The sequence below is a fragment of the Eptesicus fuscus genome, chromosome 3, assembly GCF_027574615.1.
Source record: "Eptesicus fuscus isolate TK198812 chromosome 3, DD_ASM_mEF_20220401, whole genome shotgun sequence".
NCBI lineage: Eukaryota > Metazoa > Chordata > Mammalia > Chiroptera > Vespertilionidae > Eptesicus > Eptesicus fuscus.
In genome coordinates, this window is record NC_072475.1 from 1,553,294 (window position 1) to 1,579,734 (window position 26,441).

Genomic DNA, 26,441 nt, shown 5'->3' on the forward strand with positions numbered 1-26,441 from the left:
CTCCCCGTGTGCGTGTCTGTGTCCATCCCTGCACAGCATCCTCCCCGTGTCCGTGTCTGTGTCCATCCCTGCACGGCATCCTCCCCGTGTCCGTGTCTGTGTCCACCCCTGCACGGCATCCTCCCCGTGTGCGTGTCCGTGTCCACCCCTGCGCGGCATCCTCCCCGTGTCCGTGTCCGTGTCCATCCCTGCACGGCATCCTCCCCGTGTGCGTGTCTGTGTCCATCCCTGCACGGCATCCTCCCCGTGTCCGTGTCTGTGTCCATCCCTGCACGGCATCCTCCCCGTGTGCGTGTCTGTGTCCATCCCTGCACGGCATCCTCCCCGTGTCCGTGTCCGTGTCCACCCCTGCACGGCATCCTCCCCGTGTCCGTGTCCGTGTCCACCCCTGCACGGCATCCTCCCCGTGTGCGTGTCCGTGTCCATCCCTGCACGGCATCCTCCCCGTGTGCGTGTCCGTGTCCATCCCTGCACAGCATCCTCCCCGTGTGCGTGTCTGTGTCCATCCCTGCACAGCATCCTCCCCGTGTGCGTGTCTGTGTCACCCCTGCACGGCATCCTCCCCGTGTGCGTGTCCGTGTCCATCCCTGCACGGCATCCTCCCCGTGTGCGTGTCCGTGTCCATCCCTGCACAGCATCCTCCCCGTGTGCGTGTCTGTGTCCATCCCTGCACAGCATCCTCCCCGTGTGCGTGTCTGTGTCACCCCTGCACGGCATCCTCCCCGTGTGCGTGTCCGTGTCCATCCCTGCACGGCATCCTCCCCGTGTGCGTGTCCGTGTCCATCCCTGCACAGCATCCTCCCCGTGTGCGTGTCTGTGTCCATCCCTGCACAGCATCCTCCCCGTGTGCGTGTCTGTGTCACCCCTGCACAGCATCCTCCCCGTGTGCGTGTCTGTGTCCACCCCTGCACGGCATCCTCCCCGTGTGCGTGTCTGTGTCCATCCCTGCACGGCATCCTCCCCGTGTATGTGTCTGTGTCCATCCCTGCACGGCATCCTCCCCGTGTCCGTGTCTGTGTCCACCCCTGCACGGCATCCTCCCCGTGTATGTGTCTGTGTCCATCCCTGCACGGCATCCTCCCCGTGTCCGTGTCTGTGTCCACCCCTGCACGGCATCCTCCCCGTGTCCGTGTCTGTGTCCACCCCTGCACGGCATCCTCCCCGTGTCCGTGTCTGTGTCCATCCCTGCACGGCATCCTCCCCGTGTCCGTGTCTGTGTCCATCCCTGCATGGCATCCTCCCCGTGTCCGTGTCTGTGTCCATCCCTGCATGACATCCTCCCCGTGTATGTGTCTGTGTCCATCCCTGCACAGCATCCTCCCCGTGTCCGTGTCTGTGTCCATCCCTGCACAGCATCCTCCCCGTGTCCGTGTCTGTGTCCATCCCTGCACGGCATCCTCCCCGTGTCCGTGTCTGTGTCCACCCCTGCACGGCATCCTCCCCGTGTCCGTGTCTGTGTCCATCCCTGCACGGCATCCTCCCCGTGTGCGTGTCTGTGTCCATCCCTGCACGGCATCCTCCCCGTGTCCGTGTCTGTGTCCACCCCTGCACGGCATCCTCCCCGTGTCCGTGTCTGTGTCCATCCCTGCATGACATCCTCCCCGTGTCCGTGTCTGTGTCCATCCCTGCATGACATCCTCCCCGTGTGCGTGTCTGTGTCCACCCCTGCACGGCATCCTCCCCGTGTGCGTGTCTGTGTCCATCCCTGCACGGCATCCTCCCCGTGTCCGTGTCTGTGTCCATCCCTGCACGGCATCCTCCCCGTGTGCGTGTCTGTGTCCATCCCTGCACGGCATCCTCCCCGTGTGCGTGTCTGTGTCCATCCCTGCACGGCATCCTCCCCGTGTCCGTGTCTGTGTCCATCCCTGCACGGCATCCTCCCCGTGTCCGTGTCTGTGTCCATCCCTGCACGGCATCCTCCCCGTGTCCGTGTCTGTGTCCATCCCTGCACGGCATCCTCCCCGTGTGCGTGTCTGTGTCCAAACGGCCCCCTTTCGTTCAGGTCACCAGTCCTATTGGAGGCGGCCCCACCCCTGGCCCTCACCTGGACCAGTCACATCGGCGTGACCCTGTTTCAGAACCAGGTCACCCTGAGGCACTGAGGGAGGACTTCAGTGTGAATTTGGGGGACACAGTCCACCCCACAACGGTGGCCAGAGGCTGGCCAGAGCGGACTGGCCACGCACCGCGCTCAGTGCCTCACGGGGACCAGCTCGCCCGTCGCCACCGCGAGCCTCTGTGCTGAGCTCGTCCACCACCGTTTCCAGGAGCCGGAACCTGGCCGCACAGGGGACGCGTCCTGGGTCCCACGGGCCAGGTGGCCCGCCGCCAGGTGGCCACGGCAGGGCGCTCGGATGGCGTCTAGGGTTATCGTGGGGTCCCACGTAGTCGACCTCCTTAGCACGTGGTTTCTGGGCGTTGGTTCCATGAGTCCAGGGGGGAGCTCCTGAGACAGAGTCGCACGGTGGGACCTCAGTGTGCAGCGGGCGCGGGGACGGAACGGCCGGTGACCCGCGTTCCTGACGCCGAGGGCGTGTGCTCACAGCACGCGGAGCTCAGACGCTGCCTTCGCCTCAACGGACACGGTAACGCAGCCCTAGCCAGCTCGGTTCGGCGGGTGGAGCGTCGGCCTGCGGACCGAAGGGTCCCGGGTTCAGTTCTGGTCAAGGGCACGTGCCTCGGTTGCAGGCTCCTCCCCGGCCCTGGTCAGGGCGTCTCTCTCACGTGGATGTTTCTCTGTCTCTCCCTCTCCCTCCCGCTCTCTAAAAACCCACGGAAAGACATCCTCGGGTGAGGGGTAAACAAACCAACAGAAATAACAGGAAGCCGTAAAGCAGGGTCTCGGGGCCGGCAGGGGTGGCGCCCAGACGGATGAGTGAGCGCCGTCGTGTACTAAGCAGTGACCGGGTGCCGGGCTCCGGGGAGGGCGCCGTGTGCCCAGCTCCTTCCGACCCTCACAGCAGCCCCAGGAGACAGCACGGGTGTTCCCAGCTCACAGGTGAGCAAACTGAGGCTGCACTGAGACAGCCACGGCCGAAGGCTGGGCTTATTCCCCAGCCCAGCCCCGAGGGCGGGCTCCTCCCCGGGAGCCGGCAGCGGGCTGAGCCGGGAGCCGGGGGCCGGGGGCCACGGCGGGAGGAGGGTGGTCCCCGCCGCCGGGGACAGTGCCAGGTCAGGCGCCTGGGAGAGGCAGGCAGGCCTCCAGCTCCCGGCTCCTTAGCTGGCGGCTCCCTGCCTCCTCCCGGGTGGGCTGACCCGGAGAGGGACCCGGCGCTGCGCTGGCACCGAGGGGAGGGCCCGGCGCCAGCAGGGAGCAGCAGGAGCCCCTGAACAGCCCCTCTGTGCCGCGGCAGGGGGTCTGCCCGGCTGAGCTGGCTTCCAGAACCTTCTGTCTCTGCAGGTGCCTCAGGCGCTTGGCCTCCACGCTTGGGTGACCCCAATTTTATCACCTTTCAGGCCCCCATGATTCCGCATTCACTCGGCTCTGAAAGCCCGGCCCCTGCCTTCCGTGCGGGCACATCGGCCGCCTGTTCTTCCTGCCCGGGCTTCCTGCCGCATCCTGCCGGTCAATGGGGAAGGAGCGCGACCGGATGGCCGCCCCGGCGGGGAAGTGACTTCAGAGCCACCTTTGTTCCCGCGCCCCTTTGAGCGGCCGTCTGTGAAAGGGCTGTGTGGGCCCTCGCGCCTCTGCCCCGCCTGAGCCGCCGCGTCCTTTCAGGCCGCCCGGGACTCGGGGGAAACCGCCAAGTTTTGGCACCAGAACCAGCCGTGACATGGGCCATTGTGTCATAAATTAGCCACAGCCTTCCCAGCAAATTGTGCCTTTTCTCCCCGCAGTGGCAGCCTTCGGAGCGCTTGGCTCCCGCCACGGACTTCGGCTCTGGCCCAGACCCACCCTCGACGCCGCGCGCTGTGTGCTAATCCGCGTCTTTGTGTGGTTTTGTGTTTTTGTTCATCCTCGCCCAACGGTATTTTTTCCATTGAGAGAGAGTGGAAGGGAGGGCGGGGGAGGGAGAGAGAGAGAAACATCAGTGTGAGAGCGACACATTGACTGGTTGCCCCCCGCATGGGCCCTGACCAGGGCCAGGGACCAAACCCGAAATCCAGGTCTGTGCCCTTGACCGGGAATTGGACCCTCGACCCTTTGGTGCTTGGGCAGGTGCTCTAACCACTGAGCCACCAGCCAGGGCCCAATGCATGTACCTTAATTCACGGTTATTCTGGTCACAGGTGCTGAGAGGATCCCTAGAACTCGGCCAACGTGCTTGTACGTTTTGACGTGGCAGGAACTCTCTCCAACTGTCTTTGGAACAAAAGCAGGCCCTTGCTCTCCCTCCTGCTTCCGCAGTGATCATGTGGAATTTCTCTGAAAGAGGACCCTTTGCAGATGCCCAGGGAGAGGTTGGGATGCACTGCTATCGGGCTCCAATGACACGTGCAATTTCAGGGCCCGGTACCCTCAGAAGCAACAGAAACTTCCATCTGAGTTCGGAGCGACATCACCAGAGCCAAATCAAGCTTTTATCATTATTATTTTTAAATCTGAAAAATTCTCACCTAATTTCTTTCCCTACTTTTCTTCTATTTTCCATATGAAAACAAGTCACAGGACAAATCTGGATTTAAAAACAATCTTAAGTAGTAAACTTTATTAAAGCAAGGCCCAAATGGCATTTATTTACAATAAAATCGAATAAACCTCCCTGTAATATTTTAAAAACATGCCTCACCCGGCTGGCATGGCTCAGGGGTTGAGTGTCGACCTGTGAACCAGGAGGTCACGGTTGGATTCCTGGTCAGGGCACAGGCCCAGCTTGTGGGCTCCATCCCCAGAGAGGGGACTGCAGGAGGCAGCCGGTCAGTGATTCTCTCTCATCACTGATATTTGTCTCTCTCCCCCTCACCTGTCCTCTCTGAGATCAATAAAAATATATTTTTAAAAAGGTTCAAGCTTCTTGACCCGAAGTAGGGGTGGGGGCAGGGATGCTCAGGAGGCCCTGTAGGCCTCTCCAGGAGGACAAGGAAGCCTGAGACACACCTCCCCGGGTGAAAGGTACACTGCCACACACGCACACACACACACCATTCACACACCACACACACACTCACACACACACACATTCACGCACACGCACACACACACACACACACACACACGCACACACACATACTCATTCACACACACACACACACACACATACTCATTCACACACACACACACTCACACACACACACCATTCACACACACGCACACACACACACACACACACTCACACACACCCATTCACACACACACACACACACTCACACACCCACACTCACACACACACACATTCACACACACACACACACACACCGGTCGACCAGAGTGTCCCAGTGCCTGTGTCCTTGGCTGGGTCGGGCGGGAGGCGCTCTCCTTCCCGGAGGGACATGCGTGAGGCCAGCGCTAACGGCCCCTCAGGGGCACCCCAGCAGGAGGGATGGGGAGAGCAGCAGCTGGTGTGGGTGGGTCCTGGCTGCCTTTGGCCGCTCTGCCTGGGTCCAGCTTCCATCCTCTCACCTCCTCTCCTGCGGGCAGGTGGGGCCCAGGCCTCCGCCTGGGGTGTGGGCAGGGGAGGAAGCGGGGGGGGGGCACCTGGCACCTCAGTTAGGGACAGAGGGGCCCTCAGAGTGAGGGTGGGCATTGCCAGGAGCCTCGCCTGGGGTCCTGGGTGTGGGCTCCGGATGTGGCTGGGACCATCCGCCCATCAGTCCCTCTGGGTGAGGGCTGGCCTGTCCCCACTGCCTCCCGCCAGGGCCCGTCGCTTCCTGGGAGCTGGGCCGGCCGCAGGGAGCCTGTCTAGGCACGCGGTCAGCCCTGGGGTCTCCCGGGCTCAGCCCCACCCCGCGGCGGGGTCGAAATGCCCACCCGCAGGCTCCCAGGAGAACCGAGGGTCTAGGAAACGCCGGACAGCAGACCTGGAACAAACGGGGACAGTGAGCGAGGCGGGCCCCCTCCTCCGAGGCCTCAGGCTCTTCCGTGGTCTTCTCCCCTCAAGGCCGCTTCCTCTCGCCCTGCCCTGCGGGGCTCCCAACACCGCACAGTCAGGGCCCCCGAGGGTGGGGGCCGAGGCCCTAACAGCGTCCTCCCCTCCCTAGGAAGCCCCAGGAAACTCCTGGATTAAAGCATGTGGGCCCGGCCGCCGTCGGCCTAGGAACCAGGAGGTCAGGGTTCGATTCCCCGTCAGGGCCCAGGCCCAGGTTGTGGGCTCCATCCCCAGCGTGGGGTGTGCAGGAGACGGCTGATCCATGATTCTCTCTCATCACTGATGTTTCTATCTCTCTCTCCCTCCCTTCCTCTCTGAGATCAATAACGATATATGTTTAAATAAATAAATAAAGCGCTGTGGGGAGCTGGCGCATCCCAAGGGAGGAGCTGTGAGCCCCGGGACACGCTGGCTTCGGAGGAGCAGACGCTGGGCCTCAGGAGGCGGTGGGGGTGGGGGGAGGGCAGGAGCAGTGGCCCCGCCTGCAGGTGTGTGGAGATGACCTGGCTGCACAGCCGAGCCAGGGGTTTAGATACCAGAGGCCACCCGCCCCGTGCCATTTTGCCACGAGATGGTGACACGCTGTAGTTGTGTGCCCTAATGCTGGGGTAGAACACTTCCATAGTGACCACGTAATGCTATTGTATCTGGGGAAGAGAAAGGTGTGTGAGTGTGTGTGTGTGTGCATGTATGTATGTGTGAGTCTGAGTGTGTATGTGTGTATGTGAGTGTGTATGTGAGTATCAGTGTGTGTGAGTGTGTGTGTGTGTGTCTGTGTGCATGTGTGTATGTGAGTGTGTATGTGTGTATGTGAGTGTGTATGTGAGTGTGAGTATGTGTGTGAGAGTGTGAGTGTGTGTGTATGTGTGAGTCTGAGTGTATGTGTATGTGAGTGTGTATGTATCAGTGTGTGTGAGTGTGTGTATGTGAGTGTGTGTATGTATGTGTGAGTCTGAGTGTGTATGTGAGTGTGTATGTATCAGTGTGTGTGTGTGTGTGTGAGTGTGAGAGTGTGTGTGTGTGAGAGTGTATGTGTGTGTGTGTGTATGTATGTGTGAGTCTATGAGTGTGTATGTGTGTATGTGAGTGTGTATGTATCAGTGTGTGTGAGTGTGAGAGTGTGAGTGTGTGAGTGTGTGTATGTGTGTGTGAGTCTATGAGTGTGTATGTGTGTGGGGGGCGGACAGGGAGGGTAATGGCTGCTTAAAGAGTTTAGTTTCGGTTTTGCGAGGTGAAGGGGGTCTGAGGTGGGTTGCACAGCAGTGTGAATGCACAGCAGTGTGAATGCACAGCAGTGTGAATGCACAGCAGTGTGAACGCACAGCAGTGTGAATGCACAGCAGTGTGAATGCACAGCAGTGTGAATGCACTAACACCACGAGCCACACCCTCACCAGCGGGTAAGACGGTGTGTCTCAGTCCGGGGACCCGCCCACAGTAAGTGAATAAGCATGTAGGCACCGTCACCACAAAGCCCAGCAGCGAGGAGAGGAGGGGCCGCCGGAGTCTCAGCCGAGAACAGCCTCACTTCACCCCAAAGGGCGCTCCGCTCCGGGGCCGCCCTCCGGCCCGGCCCGCGACCGCTCACAGCCCCGCCTCCGCGCCAGCCACGCCCCCGCGCCCGGGGACCAATGAGCGCGCGCCCGCGCCCGGCCTCGCGCGGCGATTGGCTGCGTCCGGCGGCCGGCGGTGCCGGCTCCCAAGCCGCGTTTAAAGGGGTCCGCGCGGGCGCTGCCCCGCCGTCGGCTCCCCGCGCGCAGGTCCGCGGGGCGGGGCAGCTGCCCAAGGGCCACCCCGGGGCGTTCCCGCAGGGCGCCCTCGGCGGCCCCGACCGCCCCCAGATGTTCTACGCGGTCTCCCAGGCGCGCGTGAACGCGGCCCCCGCGACCATGCTGCGGCCACAGCGGCCGGGAGACGTGCCGCTCGGGGCCTCCCTGTACGAACTGGTGGGCTACCGGCCGCACCCCTCCTCCTCCTCCGCGACCTCCTCCTCCACCACGGCCCCCCTGCTCCCCAAGGCCGCGCGCGAGAAGGCCGAGGTGCCCGCCGACCCTCCGGGCTCGGGAGCGGGGCCGGGCGCGCACGCGGGCGGCGGCTCCCGGGCGGACCCCAAAGAGGAGCAGCAACAGCAGCTGCGGCGCAAGATCAACAGCCGCGAGCGGAAGCGCATGCAGGACCTGAACCTGGCCATGGACGCGCTGCGCGAGGTCATCCTGCCCTACTCGGCGGCGCACTGCCAGGGCGCGCCGGGCCGCAAGCTCTCCAAGATCGCCACGCTGCTGCTGGCGCGCAACTACATCCTGCTGCTCGGCAGCTCGCTGCAGGAGCTGCGCCGCGCGCTGGGGGAGGGCGCCGGGCCCGCGCCGCGCCTGCTGCTGGCCGGCCTGCCGCTGCTCGCCGCCCCCGGGCCCGTGCTGCTGGCGCCCGGCGCCCTGGGGCCGCCCGACGCGCTGCGCCCCGCCAAGTACCTGTCGCTGGCGCTCGAGGAGCCTCCGTGCGGCCAGTTCGCGCTCCCCGGCGGCGGCGCGGGCGGCGGGGCGGGCGGCCCGGGCCTCTGCACCTGCGCCGTCTGCAAGTTCCCGCACCTGGTCCCGGCCGGCCTGGGCCTGGCCGCCGTGCCGGCGCCGTTCTCCAAGTGAGCGCACCCCCGCGCCTGGCGCCCTGGACCGCGGGGCCCACCCAGGAGCCCCGTCAGGACCTCCTGGCCCAGAGGAGGGGGCTCCCGGGCGCCCCCCACCCCGCGGAAGGAAAGTGACCCGAGCGGCTGTTGGACGAAGGTGGGCGCTGCGGAGGCTCCGTGTCACCCCAGCCGCTTTGGGCAGCCGCTCGCGCGCCCTCCTCCCGCGCTGGCCCCGGAGCTGTGCGCGGCGCCCCGGGGGTGACTTTTCGGCCGGGCTCGCTCCAGGGCGGGGGAGGGCTTCTGTACCTGCCCCCCCCACACCCCACCCCCGCTCCAGAGGTCAGGGCACCCTGTTCCCACAGCCAGGCCCTGTCCGAGGGGGCTGCGGCCCCGGGAGGCGGAGGAAGACCGGGCAGTCGGGCGCAGCAGACCACGAGCCCCCCAGCCCTCGGAACGGCGGAACTCCAGGGTCGCGGGGTGCCGGTTTGGGAAGAGGGTCCGCTTGCGATCGGCGGTTAGAGCCCGTGTTTGAGGCCACACAGCCAGGTGCCGGGCTGCGGCTGACCCGCTCTAAGCCCGAGGCCTCTAGAAGGACCGTGGGAGCTGGGACCCCGGTGTCGCCCTGCCCCAAAGGGAGGGCAGCAGCGTCCAGGGCTTCACACCGAAGCCGCCGCCTTCCGCGCCGCTCCCTGGACCCCAGCTCCAAGCGGCGGGCACGGGGCCTGCGCCCAAGGCTCTGCTGGGCCCGCGGTGGCCACAGGGGTGGCCCTTCGCCTGCGGGCCTTCTGGGTGACCGGCCCTGTCCCGCCCGCTTTGCGTCTCCGGTGCCGGTGGTGGCTGTGGGCCGCACCACATCTCCCTGGCTGTCTGCTCTCCGCCTGGGTCGTTGGGCTGCGAAGGAGCCGCACAATAAAGCCTGGAAAGGCCTTAGTGGTTCGTCTGGTTTGTTTGTTAGTGAAATGCCGGTGCCCTGGTGGGTGCAGAAGGGGGCAGGGGGCAGTCAGGGCTGAGACCAGGGGCAGGGGAGGGGGAGGGGGGAGGGAGACATTCCTGGGGAGGCTCGGAGCCACCTCGGCCCATGGCTCTTTTTTTACTACAACTTCCTCTTCTGAAAAAAAAAAGGGTTAAATAAAACATGATCAGTCTCCCCTCTTTCTCAGAAATGCACCTTTTCTCTTTTCCTGGGTGGACCCTGAAACATTGGCACCAGCTGGGACCCCCCCCCCCCACTGTCCCTTAAGTCGGGGGACTTGTCTCGGGAAATCGCGGCCTTGGACACCACTTGCCCGGCAGGCGCGTCTGGCCAGCGGGTCAGGAGGGTTTGGCACGGGGCTCCTCGCCTGCAGGGGGAACGCTCTGCGGTCACCAAGGAAACCCCCCGTCCCAAGGCCGGTGGCCCAGAGGGAGAGCAGCCCCTTAATCTGTAGGAAGGGAAAGAGCACCCCACAACCAGGGGCTTCCTGTCACCCGGCTGGTGCCCGAGGCCGGGGCGCACTTAGGGATGAGCACTCACTTCAGGAACCCGAGGGAGGGGGGCTGCCCCCCCAAGTGGCCTTTTCCTGGGCGGAAACAGGAGAAGACACATCGCAGAGGGAATCTGTCCCGCTGGACTCCGCCCCCAGGCACCCTCCCCCGCCCCCCACACCCCCATCTTCCCACCCCCACTCCTTTAACAAGTGCGTTCCAATGGCGGCCTGCTGTGTCCCGCCCATCCTCGCTGACCTGCATCTTGACCAGGGACAGAGAGAAAAAGGAAAATCAGCAACTAAGTCAAAGTCAGGTCAGGTGCTCCCTGAAAACAGTGTTCCTAGTGGGTTAAAGAAACAATTCCCCCTGGGACCCCAACCCCAGCCCCTGGGACCCCAACCCCAGCCCCAGGGACCCCAACCCCAGCCCCTGGGACCCCAACCCCAGCCCCTGGGACCCCAACCCCAGCCCCTGGGACCCCAACCCCAGCCCCTGGCGGCCACCGGCATCTCCAAACCATCTCCATCGAGGCAGGAAGGCCAGGGCAGAAGGGAGGGGCCCCTCTGCTGATAAAAGGGGGCGGGGCCGGGGTGCGTTTCCCCTTAGCTGTGGACATCGTTCTGCCATGCTTCCAGAGCTGCCGGAGGTGCTGAGTGACTCACGGACGTGCAGGGCCATTTTGAATGTCACAGAATATTCAATTACCCGCATGTGGCATCTCATTGGCCATCACGCCACGCAAGATGCAGACCTGCTCCTTAGAGGAATTTACACCCTGCCCGGCTGGTGTGGCTCAGGGGTTGAGCATCGACCTATGAACCAGGAGGTCAGGGTTCGATTCCGGGTCAGGGCACAGGCCCGGGTTGCAGGCTCGATCCCCAGAGTGAGGCGTGCAGGAGGAGCCGATCGATGACTTCCTCTCTCATCAATGTTTCTGTCTCTCCCTCTCCCTCCCCCTCTCTCTCTCTCTCTCACTCTCTCAAAAACAAACAAACAAACAAACAATATATCTGAGAATTTACATCCTGAAAGACAGCATCCGTGGGCACTCTGGAGTCCTGCAGGATAGGACAGTTAAGTTACATGCGTGTGGGGTGTGTGTACACACATATGCATGCAGCCATACATAGTGTCAAACATGCAACCTGGCGAGCGGCAGTGCGTTCTGCAGGCGCGGCTCAGAGCCGGCGGCTGCCTCGGCTCTGCAGGCTTCGCAGGAGCGCGTGGGAGCTGCGGGTCTGTGGAAGGCTGGGAGAGCAGAGAGGGCGTGAGGCGAGCGTCCAGATGAGAAGGAACACGTGGCCGCTGCCGCACAAGGTCCCTGCCCGGCGGTCCGGGGAGCGGGTCCGAGGGAGCACAGGCCCCGAGGGGGTGTGGTCCGCGGGGGAGGCCGGGGGAGCAGGCGGTAAACACAGCTGCGCGCCTCTGGGACTCACCTGGCCCGCGATGGCCTATTGCAGCCTCTCCGAGGGAGCTGACGACACCGCGGTGAGAGTGTGACCTGTGGGACGTGCCACGTGGAAGGCACGTGTCCCAGCGGGGAGTCAGCTCCACTCCGAGCGCGGACAGCATCTCCCTTCTCCAAGGTCGGATCATTCACGCCCGGCTTCCCTGGCCGCCAGGCCCCGCCGGCTCCCCTCCCCAGGCAGGCAGGGCGGCTGGGCCCACGCCGGGGCGGGCGGCACTCAAAGGTCAGCCTGTAGCTCCGCCGCGGGGGCCGCAGGAAGCCGGCGGAAGAGGGGCTTCCCTCCCGTGCTCAGCGATGCTCGTGAACTGGCCAGGAGCCAGGTGGCGGGAGGAAGAGCCGTTAAATCGATGCTTTTTCCCAGCACGCAGCGACCGGGCACCGCCGCTGGCTCCGGGCCCTCGCTCTGCGCGCAGTAGGCCTTCAGAAAGACCGCCGCCTTCGCTGGAGCAGGCTCAGCGGCCACGGGTCGGGGAACGTCCCGTTCTCCTAAAACACAGAGCTGCTCGTATGGAGCAGAGGTCAGGTGCAGGGAACCCTGTTTGCAGCCGGTGCGGCCTCTCTTACCGAATCGGAGCCGTGAGGACCGAGCGGCCCGCATCCCCGGGACCTGCGCCAGCCCGTTACCTGCGTGACGTGCCGCGGCCTTTCCGAGCAAAGCCCACTCTGTCCCTGAAACGGAGCCAGCGCAGAGGCGGCCACGCGGGCCAGCCACGAGGGCGGGTTCTCTCTGCTCGCCGGGGATCAGCTCTCCGCAGGCAACGTGCCCCCTCTTCTCCCCCCGCCGCCCCCGCCCCCCGCCCCCTCCGCCCCCCCCCCCCCCGCCGTGTTGAGGTGGCTGCGCAGGACCAGCAGGTCCGGCCCTGGACGCGGCTGGCTGCCCGGGCGAGAGACGCCTGCATGGCCAGCACTGGGGGCGTTTGTGCTTCCTCGGTGACCACGGAGGACACGGCCCGCAGGTGGCTCTGCCCGGGACAAGGGCCACACGTGCCAGATGGTATCTGAGCCCACGGAATGCCAGTGGCAGGAGACCTGGCGGGACCCGCCCCCCCTCCTGCTGAATGAGGCACCTGAGGCCCCGGACGCTCGGGGGACAGGCTCAGGCCGCACAGGGCGTCGGAGGCAGAAATGCCAGGGGCCGGGACCTGCTTGGAGGAGGCGACCGCTGCTTCCTCGCTGTCCTGGTGGCCTGGCCTCTCCTGGAAGCGGGCGCCCTGGCGGAGGCGGGCACACCGTCAGCCCGGGCCCGGTCCGGCCTCTGCCCAGCCCTCCGGCTGCCCCTGTGAGTGGCTTCCAGAACAGGCAGCACAGGGCACCCCTGCCAGGTGGCCCGGCGGCACTGCAGCACCTGAGCCGGCCCCGCAGGCCCCCCCCCCCTCCCCCGCCCCCACCCCCGGGAGCCCAGGTGCTGACAGGTGGCAGCCGGGCCAGGAGGCGAGGCCGAGCCTCCCAGAGAGGCTCTGACGGGTACAGGGTGCCCCGAGCGTCTCAGGAGGCGAGGGAGCAGGCAGCTACGGAACGGGCGGGGGACAGACGGGCAGCGGGTCTCCACGCAGGCCCTCGCTGGGCTGACCCGACAGCCCCCCGTCCTGCGGTGGGCCTCCTTCCCCGGGGTTTCCCTGATGTGAGGGACTCTCCAGGGGCTGCTGGGCGGGAGTGAGGCCTGCCTGTCCCAGCCCGTCCCCTCCTGCCCGGGGCCTGGCGAGGGCCGCTCCCCGGAGCCTCAGAGCGTAGCCTGGCCCGCTGACCGCAGCCAGAGCGCTCTCCACGGCGGGGCACCGGTGGCCTCCCCGACCGTAGACTGTGGACAATGGCTCTCAGAGACCCCGAGGCCGAGCTGAGTGGGTGTCACTCTCCCCGGAGCGCAGGCGGCTCCGAACAGCAGCGGCTGGTGTGTGAGTGTAAACACCAGGCGGCCGATGAGGTCACCGCTAAGTCATCGCTGCACGTGGGCCAGGGAGGCGAGGGCTCTGTGCTCCTCACCACGGCGCCCCCACAGACGCCCCTGGGGGCCCTGCTCTGGGGGGGACCTGCTCCTGGGGGACCTGCTCCGGGGGGACCTGCTCCTGGGGACCTGCTCCTGGGGACCTGCTCCTGGGGGGGACCTGCTCCTGGGGACCTGCTCCTGGGGAACCTGCTCCTGGGGACCTGCTCCGGGGGGGACCTGCTCCGGGGGGACCTGCTCTGGGGGGACCTGCTCCTGGGGGGGACCTGCTCCGGGGGGACCTGCTCCTGGGGGGGACCTGCTCCGGGGGGACCTGCTCCTGGGGGGGACCTGCTCCGGGGGGACCTGCTCCGGGGGGACCTGCTCCTGGGGGGGACCTGCTCCTGGGGGGGGACCTGCTCCTGGGGGGGACCTGCTCCGGGGGGACCTGCTCCTGGGGGGGGACCTGCTCCGGGGGGACCTGCTCCTGGGGGGGACCTGCTCCGGGGGGACCTGCTCCGGGGGGACCTGCTCCGGGGGGACCTGCTCCGGGGGGACCTGCTCCTGGGGGGGACCTGCTCCTGGGGGTACCTGCTCCTGGGGACCTGCTCCAGGGGGGGGACCTGCTCCGGGGGGACCTGCTCCTGGGGGGGACCTGCTCCGGGGGGGGACCTGCTCCGGGGGACCTGCTCTGGGGGGACCTGCTCCTGGGGACCTGCTCCGGGGGGGGACCTGCTCCGGGGGGACCTGCTCAGAGACAGTCCCTCCACATGGGGCTTCAGTCACCTAAATGCGGGGCGGTGCCCACAACGCCTTCCCGCCCACCATCCGGAATGTTCCTGGACGGGACACGTGTCACCGTGAAAAGGAAGGAAGGAAAGACTGGGAAAGAGGGAGGAGGAGGCAGGCTCATTAATATTCATGTTTTAGATAGGAAGTCTGTCTTGGTTCAAATGCTTTAGCTAATGGCCACCTCACACTGGTGCACAGGCCCAGTCAGAGAAAAAGCATTGTCATCAATTAAACTTGTCAAAGTAAAAGACCATCGACTCGACGTGCTTTCTGCTCCTCGGGCCTCGGAGGAGATCGGGCACCCAGGAGCAAGTCGGGCCCGGCCGCGTGGCTCAGCGGTGGAGCGTCGACCTAGGAACCAGGAGGTCACGGTTGGATTCCTGGTCAGGACACACGTCCCAGTGGGGGGTGTGCAGGAGGCAGCTGATCAGTGATTCTCTCTCATCATTGATGTTGCTGTCTCTCTCTCCATCTCCCTTCCTCTCTGAAATCAATAAAAATATGTATTTTTAAAACGATGACATTCAAACGATATTCCACCAGAACGTTTAATGGCGCAGGAAACTGCTTAGTCACGCGGTGGATGAAGCAGGTTAAGAGTCGGAACGAAACTCCTAACCGTGGGTTTCTCGGTTGTGACAATGCACTGTGGTTGTGTAAGATGCTAACAGCAGGGGACCGGGTGGGGGGACTTTCCTGTAAACCTGAAATTATTCCACATGAAAAGTTATTTAACCAAGAAGAGAACTTCTTATTAGCTCTCTAGCACGCGTTTCTCGGTGCCTCACGTAGTTAACACGAAGCATAACAAACTCCCCTGGAAGTGCCCTCCCCAAAGTCACACGTCTGTATTTTTGTACATAATGAGCCTATTGACCCATAAGTTACAGAGGAGAAGTGTATCTAGAAAAAAGACCAGCTTATATAATTACAGACGTAATAGTTACGTGACATCCTATATAATAAAGAGGTACTATGCAAATTGACCATCACTCCAACACACAAGATGGCCGCCCCCATGTGGACACAAGATGGCCACCACAAGATGGCCGGCAGGGGAGGGCAGTGTGGGGGGACCAAGCTGGCAGGGGAGGGAGTTGGGAGGGACCAGGCTGGTAGGGGAGGGCAGTTGAGGGCAACCAAGCCTGCAGGGGAGGGCACTTAGTGGTGACCAGGCCAGCAGGGGAGGGTAATTAGGGGCAATCGGGCCAGCAGGGGAGCAGTTAGGCATCTATCAGGCTTGCAGGGGAGTGGTTAGGGGGTGATCAGGCTGGCAGGCAGAAGCGGTTAGGTGCAATCAGGCAGGCAGGAGGGCGAGCGGTTGGGAGCCAGCAGTCCTGGATTGTGAGAGGGATGTCCCAGATTGGAGAGGGTGCAGGCTGGACTGAGGGACACACACACACCCACACACACCCCATGCACGAATTTCATGCACTGGGCCTCTAGTCTAAAATAAGGCTACTCTTTAAAATATAATTATATACATAATAGCTACATGATATGTAAACTAAGGCTACTCTTTAAAGTGTAATTATATGCATAATAGTTACATGATATGTAAATTAAGATTGTTCTTTAAAATGTCATCATATACATAACAGTTACACAGTATCTAAATCAAGGTTTCTCTTACGAGGTTGCTCTCAAATCAGAAACAAATGGGAACCAGCCCCGGCTTTCCCAGGTGGGCGAGGGAGCGATGGCGTGACGCCGGGCAGCGCGCCGGTGCTGGAGGGTTCCGCCTGCAGCAGCTCCTGTGCACACTCCAGGCCCTGCCCACGGTTAGCCTGAGTTCAGCGCAAGCCGCCTGTCGGACTTTGGGGACCACAGAGCCCCGTGACGAGGGCAGTCTCCTCAGTCGGCACAGTGGGAAGCTAGCGGCTGTCGCCGTCGGAGGGCAGGGGCGCGGCCTCCTCTCGGGAAGCCTCGCGTTCACAGGAGCCGTGTCTGTTCCCCTGGGTGCGAAATGGAAAGGCAGGGGCTGTGGGCTCTGCTCGGATTTGGCCCCGGGGGAGAGGGGGGAGGGGAGAGCTATGCCCCAAAATTCACGGAACAGGCGGGAAGAGGAGAGAGGCCCAAGGCATCGTCTGCAACAACATTTTGGGGAGAAAAAAATGAAGAAGGTGAAAACCACGTCAAAGCTTGAAGCAATTAGCGGTACTTCCCTGGGCTCTGACCATCTTTCCCAGAGAAATGGGGAGCCAGACACACGGAGGATCGGTGAACTAACGCCGTGGAATAACGCGGGTGACTCGTGAACATGTAGACAGCAAGACCGCGGCGAGAAGTCCGGACTGTGCCTGGAAGAGAATGCTCAGCCCGTTGTTGCTGCTGCTTTCCTGCAGGGTTTTGAGTCCGTCGGCTACGCTGTCCGTCGGCTGCGTTGCCGGGGCTGATAGATTCTGGGGCTTAGGGGGTCCGACACGGAATTTAATTTAGTGCCGCACAATGCGCCCACATGCCCAGAAAATGTGGACGGCGTGATGGGGATCACCGAGCCAGAGAAGCAAGCCGCAAACAGCACATTAATGTCCGGGGAAGAATGGCCGCACCCCGCGCCGTGGGCCTCGGACGGGGGCTTGGCGCTGGAGCAATTACCAGCCGTGGGGGATGAATGGCGACGTGTGAATGCCACGCTGCATACATCCCGGCAGAATATGTTCCCTATAGAATACAACAAAGGGCGTTTCTTACGATTAAGGGAGATTAGACGTAATGGCCTGATTTCCGCACAAAAGCAGAATTAAACTCAGACGCAACTTCAAAGTGGCCGCGGGAGCGGGCCGCGCATTTCCATATAGCTGGCCCGGCCGCGGCACAATGGGGCCGAGTTTCTTTGGCCACTTAAACCGTTTCCCACTCGGCACTTTCTGCTTGAACACTCGCTGTATTTAGCCCCCGGCTGCATTCAGTTCACAAGAAGGACCTCAGAGGTACTCTGAGGCGCTATGATTTTTAGTATTGTTATTTTTATAGATATTTTTATTGATTTCAGAGAGGAAGGGAGAGGGAGAGAGAGACAGAAACATCCGTGATGAGAGAGAATCACAGATCCGCTGCCTCCTGCAGGCCCCACACTGGGGATGGAGCCCACAACCCGGGCCTGTGCCCTGACCCGGAATCGAACCCTGACCTCCTGGCTCATAGGTCAACGCTCAACCACGGAGCCCTGCCGGCCGGACTACCAGGCTAAATGCTATAATTTTTAATTCTTTCAAATTATGGGGGCAGGGGGAGGGAATCATGTAAAAGGTCCATAAGAACGGAGTGGCTATAATCAGGATGGCATCGAAAACAACAAAAAAGACGGAGAAGGAGCAAAACCAAAAACCGAAGCCGCTGTGAGAGAGGGAGCCGGCCTTTCTGTCTCATCTGCACTCAGATTTGGGACCCGCCCTCCAGGCCCCAGCTCAGCTCCGGCGGCTTCCTCCCGCCAGCCCAGTCCGGCCTTTACCCTTCAGCAGGGCGAGCCCTCCTTCCCTCTTTGTCGCCGCGGCACCCTCCCTCTCCACTCCCCACCGCAGAGCGGTTCTCCTGGGGGGGGAGGGGTGGGGGGGGGGGGGGGGGACACAAGCCCGTGTGGGGGACGGGTGGAGGCGTCCATCGTGAGCGGGTCCCGGGGAGTTTCCAGGACCGGGACTTGGACGAGAAGACAGCACAGTGTCTAGAGCTCACCAGGCCTCTGCTCGCTGCCCAAGGACTGGGAGCGTCTAGCCTTTCCGGGTTCGTAACAGCCCTGGCAAGCGGATCTGTACGTGTGATGTCACTAACTAGTAGATAGGATGATTGTTTTATGTTTTTAATTACTTTCTTAATGGACCTGGAGATTTTTAAAAAATGCACTAGTCCTAGCTGGTGTGGCCCAGTGGATAGAGCGTCGGCCTATGGACTGAAGGGTCCCGGGTTCAATTCCGGTCAAGGGCACATGCCTCAGTTACAGGCTCGATCCCCAGTGTGGGGCGTGCAGGAGGCAGCCGAGCAATCAATGATTCTGTCTCATCACTGATGTTCCTCTCTCTCTCTCTCTCTCTCTTCCTTCCTCTCTGAAATCAATAAAAATACATTTTTAAAAAATACACTATGCAGCTGAGACGATCTGAAGAGATGGTATGATGGCGACTCTTGGAGTCACTCAGTCCAGTTCGCACTGGGAGCAGCCCAGGGAGCAGGGACAGTCCCCGGGGAGCAGGGCCACCCTCTGGCCGTGGCAGGGAATCCCTGGGGAGGGAGGAGGTTGTGTGTGCAGGTGTGTGAGTGAGTGTGCCGGGCACACGCAGAAGGACCGCAGTCACCCGAGGTCGGGAGGGGGCCTCCCCTCGCCCCGTTCCTGCCGCTGGTCCCCTGCGCTTGGGCGGGCGGCTGGCAGGCGCAGTGCTGGGGTAAAGTCCTCGCGGGGAGTGCAGGCCCATTGCTCCACAGAGGCCTGAGCGCTGGTGGGAAGGTCACGGGACTGTCCCAGAGCCGGAGGGCCCAGGAGGCGGCCCCCAGTGAGGACACAGGGCAGGGCAGCACCTCAGCCTCAGCCTCAGCTGGGCCTGTGGCGGGGGGGGGGGGTGTGGAGGGGAGGGAGACTGAGACTCAGGCGTCAGCACAGGGACTCGGGTGAGGACAGCTCCTCGGGCTCCATAACTCTGCTCGGAGGGTGACATGTCTGCGCTCCAGGGCCAGACGTGCGGGCTCGCTGCTGCTTTTCCAGAAAAGGCGCGTCTCTGCCTGACACACTGGCGTGCACAGCCACGGCCTGTCTCCTGTGCAAACCCACTTAAGGAGGAGACGGGGATCACTCGACAGCCCCCCCTCTGGCTCGGGGCTGTCCTGTCCGTGGGCACCTCGCTGGGCGGCCGGTGAGAGGCCCTCTCACAGCTCAAGCCTCACACCACCCGAGGCAGACGCTGTGATTGGCCTAGGGTCACAGATGGGTAAACTGAGGCTTACGGTGTTAAGTCATTTGCCGAAAATCACAGCGCAGTTAAGAGGCGGGGAGACTCAACCCCTGCAGCCGCTCCAGCGCCCCCACTCCAGGCGGTGAGCGGCCCAGAGGGGCCTGGGAGGGAGGCGGGTCCAGAGCGCAGGAACAGGGGGCGGCGGGGGCTGCGGGCTGGCGCCTGGCCGCGGAGAGCACGGTCCGGGGCGGGTGCCCATCTCAGCTCCCCGCAGAGCTCCCCTCAGGCCCCGGGAGAGCCACTGGGGACGCACAGCGGTCTCTGGGGGGACGAAGGGCTCCACCCAGACAACCCTCGCCCCTCAGACTGAAAGGGAAACCCCCTTCGGGACCGGAATTGTTGGGGGGGGATACAGGCCCGTCCCAGACCTTCGAGCCCACGGAGGACGGTGTGAGGTAAGCCAGCCTCGCACGGGCTGATTCCGATGTCGCTGCCGGAAACGTCGGTAAACTTGAGACCAAGTCATTGCTCTGAGCCCGGGCCAGCGGCTCGGCCGGTCGGAGCGTCGGCCGGCACCACAAGGTTTCGGGGTCCGTTCCGGGTCAGGCACAGACAGGTGGCGGGCGTGTCCCCCCGGGCGTGCGGGGGCAGCCGGTCCACGGTGCTCTCACGGATGTTTCTCTCTCCCCCGTGCTCTCCCCAGAATCAGCCAGCTCGCCCCGGGGTGCGGGTTAAAGGCACGATGTTTGAGATGAACTTGGGGCGCCTGTGCTGGGAGCTCCGGGCCCGTCTCCTCGCCGCTCCCTGCGCCCCCCCCCCCCCCCCGCGGCTCCAGCCGGCTGGCGGCCATTTCCCTCCGGCAGCGTCTTCACGCCGCGAGGACCCGCTTATGTGGCTCCAGCTCGAGAGAAAAGCGACTTGAACTCAGAAGAAGCGGCCACAGTGGCCGGCGTCGTGCACGGCTGCGGAGTGCGCGGTGCCGCCGCCCCTGCACGCGGGTCCCCGCTCGCGCCGCCCCTGCCTGGGCCGCCCCTCGGCCCCTCGGCCCCTCAGCCCAGCCGGCCAGCTCACCCAGCGAACGTCACGGTCTTTCTTCCCGGAGGCAGAGCCCAGGGGGCTGCCCTGTGGTCGTGGGGTCCCAGAGCCCCAATTGAGGTGCCTCCCTCGGGGCCTCCAGCCTGCGGACAGGGTGTGTCCAGAATGTGGGCGATGCAACCCTAACTCGGGGTGCTTCCTGCACAGGGGGTCTGGGTGCTGACGGGGGCAGGGTGGGGGGGAGAGAGAGAGAGAGAGAGCGGGATAAAAGGACCACAGTCTCATAGCCTCAACACCCCAAACTGGTGCTCACCCAATTTCTCCCCAGCTAACCGGTGACGCTCCTGAGTTCGCGTTGGCTCCCCTGAAAGCCCTGCCCCCCCAAGACCGCGTGGGGGCTCCCGTGGGAGGGGGCGGGCTGAGGGGAGGGCCCGAGTGTGGCCGGAGGCTCCGTCTGGTCCTGGCTCACACCCAGGAAGCCACAGGGAAGCCGCCTGGAGAGGCAGAGCCGCCTCCGTGAACGGGGGAGCAGGTCCCGGGGGCTTTCCGGCTCCCAGGGACGGACTGGGCCAGGCCGCCCGCCCTCGGGCACAGAAAGAGGCCCGGCTGGGGTTGGCGTGGCCGGGACGGGCACCACTCCGCACCGGGTGCTCCCACGGAGGACACGCGAGGGCGCGGGCGCCTGAGCCGGGAAACCAGCAGCCACTGCTGTTTCCTACGGGGACACGGCTCCGTGTCGGGAGCTGGGCGTGTCCCGCGGGCGCCGTGTCGGGACGGGACCGTTCTGTTTAAATGGGGCCGAGCTGCCCCGACGGCCCAGGCCCCGCGGCGTGGCCGGCGGGTGGGACCCACAGAACCGTCTGTCCCGCGGCGTCGGCGGCCTCTGCGCGGTCCCCCTGGCACGGCCTGGCCGGCGACCGCTCAGGAATGCGGGCTGGTGGCCGCCCGCCTCGCCCCCGCGCTGCCTGCGGGCTGGCAGGAACTGACACGTTTTCTTTGCTTAATTAAGTCGTTCGGCAGCGGCTGGCCAAACAGTGGCGGCGACGTGGGGAGTCCGCCCGGACGCAGAGAGCCGTGGGCGGCGCCGACATGAAAAGGGGCCTCTGCGATTGTTTGGGTGCAGACGGGTCATTTTCCCGACGTTACTGCTGCCTCGGTGACCACAGCCCCGCAGCCCGAGAGGCCTCGTCCCTCACACAGCCGCCGTGGCTCCTGTTAGAGAGAGAGAGCCGGCGGGAAAGGAAGCGCCTCGTGTAGGCGGCATCTCGCTTCTTTCTGGCCTTCCTGGGGTTTAAAGGGAAACGGGGCTCATTGAAATGCGAGGTGCCCGTGCATCCTGAGTGACAGCTGGTGCCAGGGGACCCTCTTTCCAATCTGGAAAGCAAAGCTGGTGCCGGGGCCTGCCGGGGGCCTGGCTTTCTGGGCGCGGCAGAGGGATCCGGTCAGCGGTTTGCCAGGCGTCAGGGCCGGGGGGCGGCGGGGGATCCCTCCACCACCTCCCCGCCGATGACATTCCGGCTGAAATTCCGGATGATGTGACGACAGCCACAAGCCGCCTCGGTCTCGTGGATACTCAGGGACTGGGGGCCTGAGCAGAGGCCGCCCTCTCCACGTGCCATCCCCTCCCGAAGCTTCCTGTGTTCTCATTTATTGATTTTTTTTATTGATTTCAGAGAGGAAGGGAGAGGGAGAGAGAAACATCCATGATGAGAGAGAATCATGAATCGGCTGCCTCCTGCACGCCCCCTACTGGGGATCGAGCCCACAACCTGGGCCTGTGCCCCGACCAGGAATCGAACCCTGACCTCCTGGTTCATAGGTCAACGCTCAACCCCTGAGCCACGCCGGCCGGGCCTTGCTGTATTCTAATCGAAGCCCCTCACGTCTGCCCCGGGTACGCCCCCCTGTGCTGTGTCTCTCGGGCCTCACCCAGCGTGTTCCTCACTGCGTGTGCCGTGTGCCCTCGGGGACAGCAGGCACGCGGATGGGGCTCGGACTGGGCGTGGGGTCCTATTGTGAACCACGAGCGGACGGACTGCGAGCCCCGAGCGAGTGCTCTCCGACGCCCCTGTGCCTCGGTGAGTCTGTAAGGGAGATGCCCAGCGCCGGGCTCGGAGCGGGCACCTCGTGTGCCCTTCCGAGCTGAGCTTGCCCGCCTCCTCCCTCCGACTAAATCGGCATCTGGACAAGCCCCTGATGCCACCAGCCCTGGGCACGGGGCTGTGCTGATGCCAACATGAGCTGCTCCCGGGCACGCGCCTGGCTCCCCTCAGCCTGCTGGGCCCTCGGCGACACCCGGGGCCCTTTCGGGGTGGTCGGAGGGATGTCTGCACACCCTCAGCCTCGGAGAACATTCCAGCAGCTCCTGGGAGGCCAGTGCTCTCTCCTTGGAGAGCGGGAGAGACGGCCGGCTCCACGGCCGGGCCTCCACTGTGGTCCCCACTTCTCCTCACACGCAGGGCATCGCGGGGCATCGCCGGACTGCACGAGTGGCGAAATGATGCTTCAGCGGAAAGTCCACTCTGGAGTGTGGATTCCCTGGGCCCGCCGTCCACGCCGGCGCGGTGAGCTGAGTCCCCGGCCAGCGGTGGTCAGGGACCTGCACCCAGGACACGGGGTGCTCCCTGCAGGTCGTGTCCGTCCAGGCGGCCCAAAAGCACAAGAAGACGCCCAGCTCCCAGGTCCTTCCGGCCGTGAGGAGGCCGGGCAGAGCGGCGGGGTTTGGGCGCTCCAAAGTGACCGCTGCCCGGAGACCAAAGCTCGGGACACAGGAGGCGCAGCAGGTCCCCGGCGCCGGCCGAGGGTGGATCCGGGGGCCTGGGTGTGCGCCCCGCCCCCACGAAGGCTCCCCCCCCTCCCCCGCCTTCAGCTGTGGGCGCTTGCCTCACCTCCCAGGAGGCCACCCTCACAACACACAGCCCCACCCAGCTCCTCAGGCTCGGTCACTGCCTGGTCCCCGCGGCTCTGAAAGGGGTCGCCGAGGCCAGCGGCGACCCGAGCAGAGGGGGCCGCGATGCCCGGGCCCGTGGGCGCAGGAGCCACGCCTGGCTGCCTTCCCGCGGGCCGGGCCGTGTGTGCGGCTGGCCATCCGTCCCCGCGAGGTGCCCTGTCTTCCTGCCCCCTGACAGCCCGGCAGGTCTGCTCGGCGTTTTCCATCCAGGACATACTTTCACTCAGAGTCGCCACGACCAGCTGCTCGAGAGCGGCCTTGGCCCGGCTGCCGGCCACCAACACCGCGTCCTCCCGCCCCGGCCGGGCTGCGGGCCTGCGACAGCGCGGCTCACAAGGGCTGGCCGGGAGCCATCCCACCGCCGCGTGCGCTGCTCTGCGGGGCCGCGGCTCCCGGGACAAAGAGGAGGGTTCTCACCGCCCGGCGTCCTGCTGACAGGCGCACAATCCGCTGACAGAAAGCCACCGCGCGGCCTTGGGGGCCGGTTCCGGGGCGGCCGGCCGGCGGGCGGAGGGCGATGGTCACTCCGTGCAGGTGTTCGGCCAGGGTCCCCTCATTTGCATACATTTGCATAGACTGTCAGGCAGTTGGCTGACAGCCTCTGAGGAGGTCTGGACGCGGCCCAAACCTGTCAGGCTTTCTCCTTGCCAGGCAAGGTTGGCCCGGCTGCGCCGGCGGCAGGAAGCGGAGGCGCTGACATTGGGGTGCCCCCGCCGCAGCTGGGCCGAGCTCGGGGACAGCGCGCTGCTTAGAAAGACGAGCTGCGGCCGGAAGAGAGGGAGAGGCGGCACGTCGCGCCTCGGGCCCACAAAGTGACCCTGTAAGCCGGGGGTGGGGGCCGGCCGGGCCCTGGGCCGAGCAAGGCCGCAGGATCCTTGGGTCTGGCCCTGCCCAGGCATCAGGGGGCGTCCGTTCAATGTCTGACCACACAGAGCAGGCTCATGTCTCAGCGGACGGTGTGGAATGGCCTGTGAACCAGGTGACAAGCATCCCCACGGCCCTTCACCGGAAAAGGGTTCCCACCCTGCTCTAACGGGAGGCTTCAGAGGGGGGTCCGCCCCCGCCCGTGTGCCGGGTGTGCTCGGTGCTCGTGTGAGGCCAGCTCAGCCGTGAGAGCGCCCCCCGCCCCCCACGCCGCGGGCACCGCTCTCTGAGGCATCAGGAGTCCCTGGGCAGAGGGGAGAGGACAAATCCCGAAGCCGCTCAGAGACACGCTCTGTCCCCGGGAGGCTGCGTGGCACTGCTCGGGCTCGGAGGGGTCCGAGCGTCGGGCCGGGCACCTCCCTGCACGAGGATCTCAGGTCACGTTCGCGGGGGGGGGGGGGGGGGCTGCGGTGGGAAAGAAACAGACACCAGAGTCCTCGCTCCCGGAGGAGTAGGGGGGCGGGAGGCGGCGGGGGCGGGCGCTTTAGGAACGCGCTGCTGTCCCGGGGAGGCCGCTCCGTCGGATGCCGTCTCCCGGAGTCTTCCGCGAGGCTCGCCATCACGAAAGGCTTCGTCTCTGAGCGGCGGGCACCGGGCCGCGTGAGCCGCAGACAATAGCCGCTGTTCCCGCGCCGCCGCGGACCCTGAGCCGCGGGGCTGCCAGCGCCCGGCCATCTGGCTCCGTCCGCACAGGGACACATTGTCCGTGCACAGCGATGACTCCATCCCGGGACGCGCGCGTGCGCCTCCGGATAAAGCCTCTCTGAGGCCGCGATCACGCTGCCGGGGACTCCGCACAATGGGGCCCGGTCCCGGCGCCGGAGTGACATCGGCCTATGTAAGTGCCTCTCACAGGGGACGTTTTGTCCTCCGTGGCCAGCCCCCCAGACCCGTCCACAGCCCCAAAACAGCTTTCTCTCCCCCGCGAACAACGGCGCGGTTCTGTCGGGCGCTTGGCAGCCGCTTCCTCCCCGCCCGCCCAGGAAGCCCGTCCCCGCGCCGCCGCGGCACCTGCAGGCCTGGCCTCCGACGCGGCTCGCGGCCGGGCCCCACCTGCGCCCGGCTTTTCTCCGAGGTTCCGGGACAAGCGGCCTTTCTCCTCGCTGCCAGCGAGCAGGCCCGCGTTTGCCAGCTCCTCCACCGCTCGCCCAGCGAGTCACGGCCGGCCGGTGCCACCTGGATGCCCGCTCCCCCGGGCACACTGTGCACACGGGCACTCGCACCCCGTCGCCCGGTCCCGGGGAGGGGCCGGTTCATCGTTCTCCGGGCAGGACCCCCTCAGCCCCGCGGCCAAGACATCCGGGTGCTGCTGGGGGGACTTCCGTCACAGACAGGGAGACGGGCGGAAGGACAGACCGAGAGCAGCGTGGCTCAGGCCTCCTGTCCCGACTCCTGTGCGTTTTATTTTTGTTTTGTTTGTTTGTTTTAAATATTTTTTATTGATTTCAGAGAGGAAGGGAGAGGGAGGGAGAGAGAAGCATTAATGATTAGAGAGAATCACTGATCGGCCGCCTCCTGCACGCCCCCCTACTGGGGATCGAGCCCGCAACCCGGGCCTGTGCCCTGACCCGGAATCGAACCCTGACCTCCTGGTTCATAGGTCAACGCTCAACCCCTGAGCCGCGCCGGCCGGCAACATGGGGCGCTTTTATCCACGACAACCTCTGCACAGAACGGAGCGGCGAGCACCATTCCCGAGCCGATTCGCTCAGCTCCAGAGAAAGTTCACCTTTCCGCAAAGCCCGGCTCCCTCACGTGAAGAGAGAAACGAAAAGGCCACCACCCCGTTTTCAAACACGTCACGCCGGGTGCCTCCTCTGCCGAGGGCACAGCGGAGAGCCCCACGCACGGGGGAGGCCCGGCCGCTGCCACTGCTGCCCACGGGCCTACGAGGGCGCCCAGGCCAGGACGGGCAGTGCCCTCCCGTGCCCTTTCCTGAGGGCGTCTCTGAGCGTCCCCCCAAAGCGCGGCCTCTGCCTGCCGCGGGGAGCCAGCCGATGGGGCTCCGGCCCGGGGTCGCCTCAGTGTCTGTCCGAGCGCCCGGGGTGCTGTTTAAACGGACTAAGTGGGCAGACGGGCAGACAGCCGGCGGCGACTTTGCCCGTGAGCCGCGGAGCGCACACCCTCTGGGCGTTCGGCCCGAGGTGCATTTCCAGCGGCCTGGCGGCTTCCCAGCCCTGCTCCCCGCACCAAGGGGCGCACAGCCTCCGCCCGACTCTCCGGCAACATCAGGGTCACCCGCTTAACAGGAAGAGGGACACGACAGCCCTTTGGGGAGGAGGGTCCGGTGCGGCTAAGAAAGCAAAGGTGGCGACTGCGGAGCCAGCCTGGCACCCCAACACCACGAGGCGCCCG

The 26,441-nt window shown here is 64.7% G+C and overlaps 1 protein-coding gene across 1 annotated transcript; it reads left to right on the top strand.

The window, feature by feature from the left end:
• The first annotated feature begins 7,757 nt into the window (after positions 1-7,757).
• On the top strand, positions 7,758-8,676 carry OLIG1 (oligodendrocyte transcription factor 1). The gene has a single exon (XM_054710607.1). The coding sequence runs from the start codon at positions 7,868-7,870 to the stop codon at positions 8,663-8,665; it is 798 nt and encodes a 265-aa protein (XP_054566582.1). The 5' UTR covers positions 7,758-7,867; the 3' UTR covers positions 8,666-8,676.
• The last annotated feature ends 17,765 nt before the right edge of the window (positions 8,677-26,441 follow it).

Coding starts and splice junctions, on each gene's coding strand:
- OLIG1 (XM_054710607.1), top strand. CDS start 7,868: ATGTTCTACGCGGTCTCCCAGGCGCGCGTGAACGCGGCCCCCGCGACC.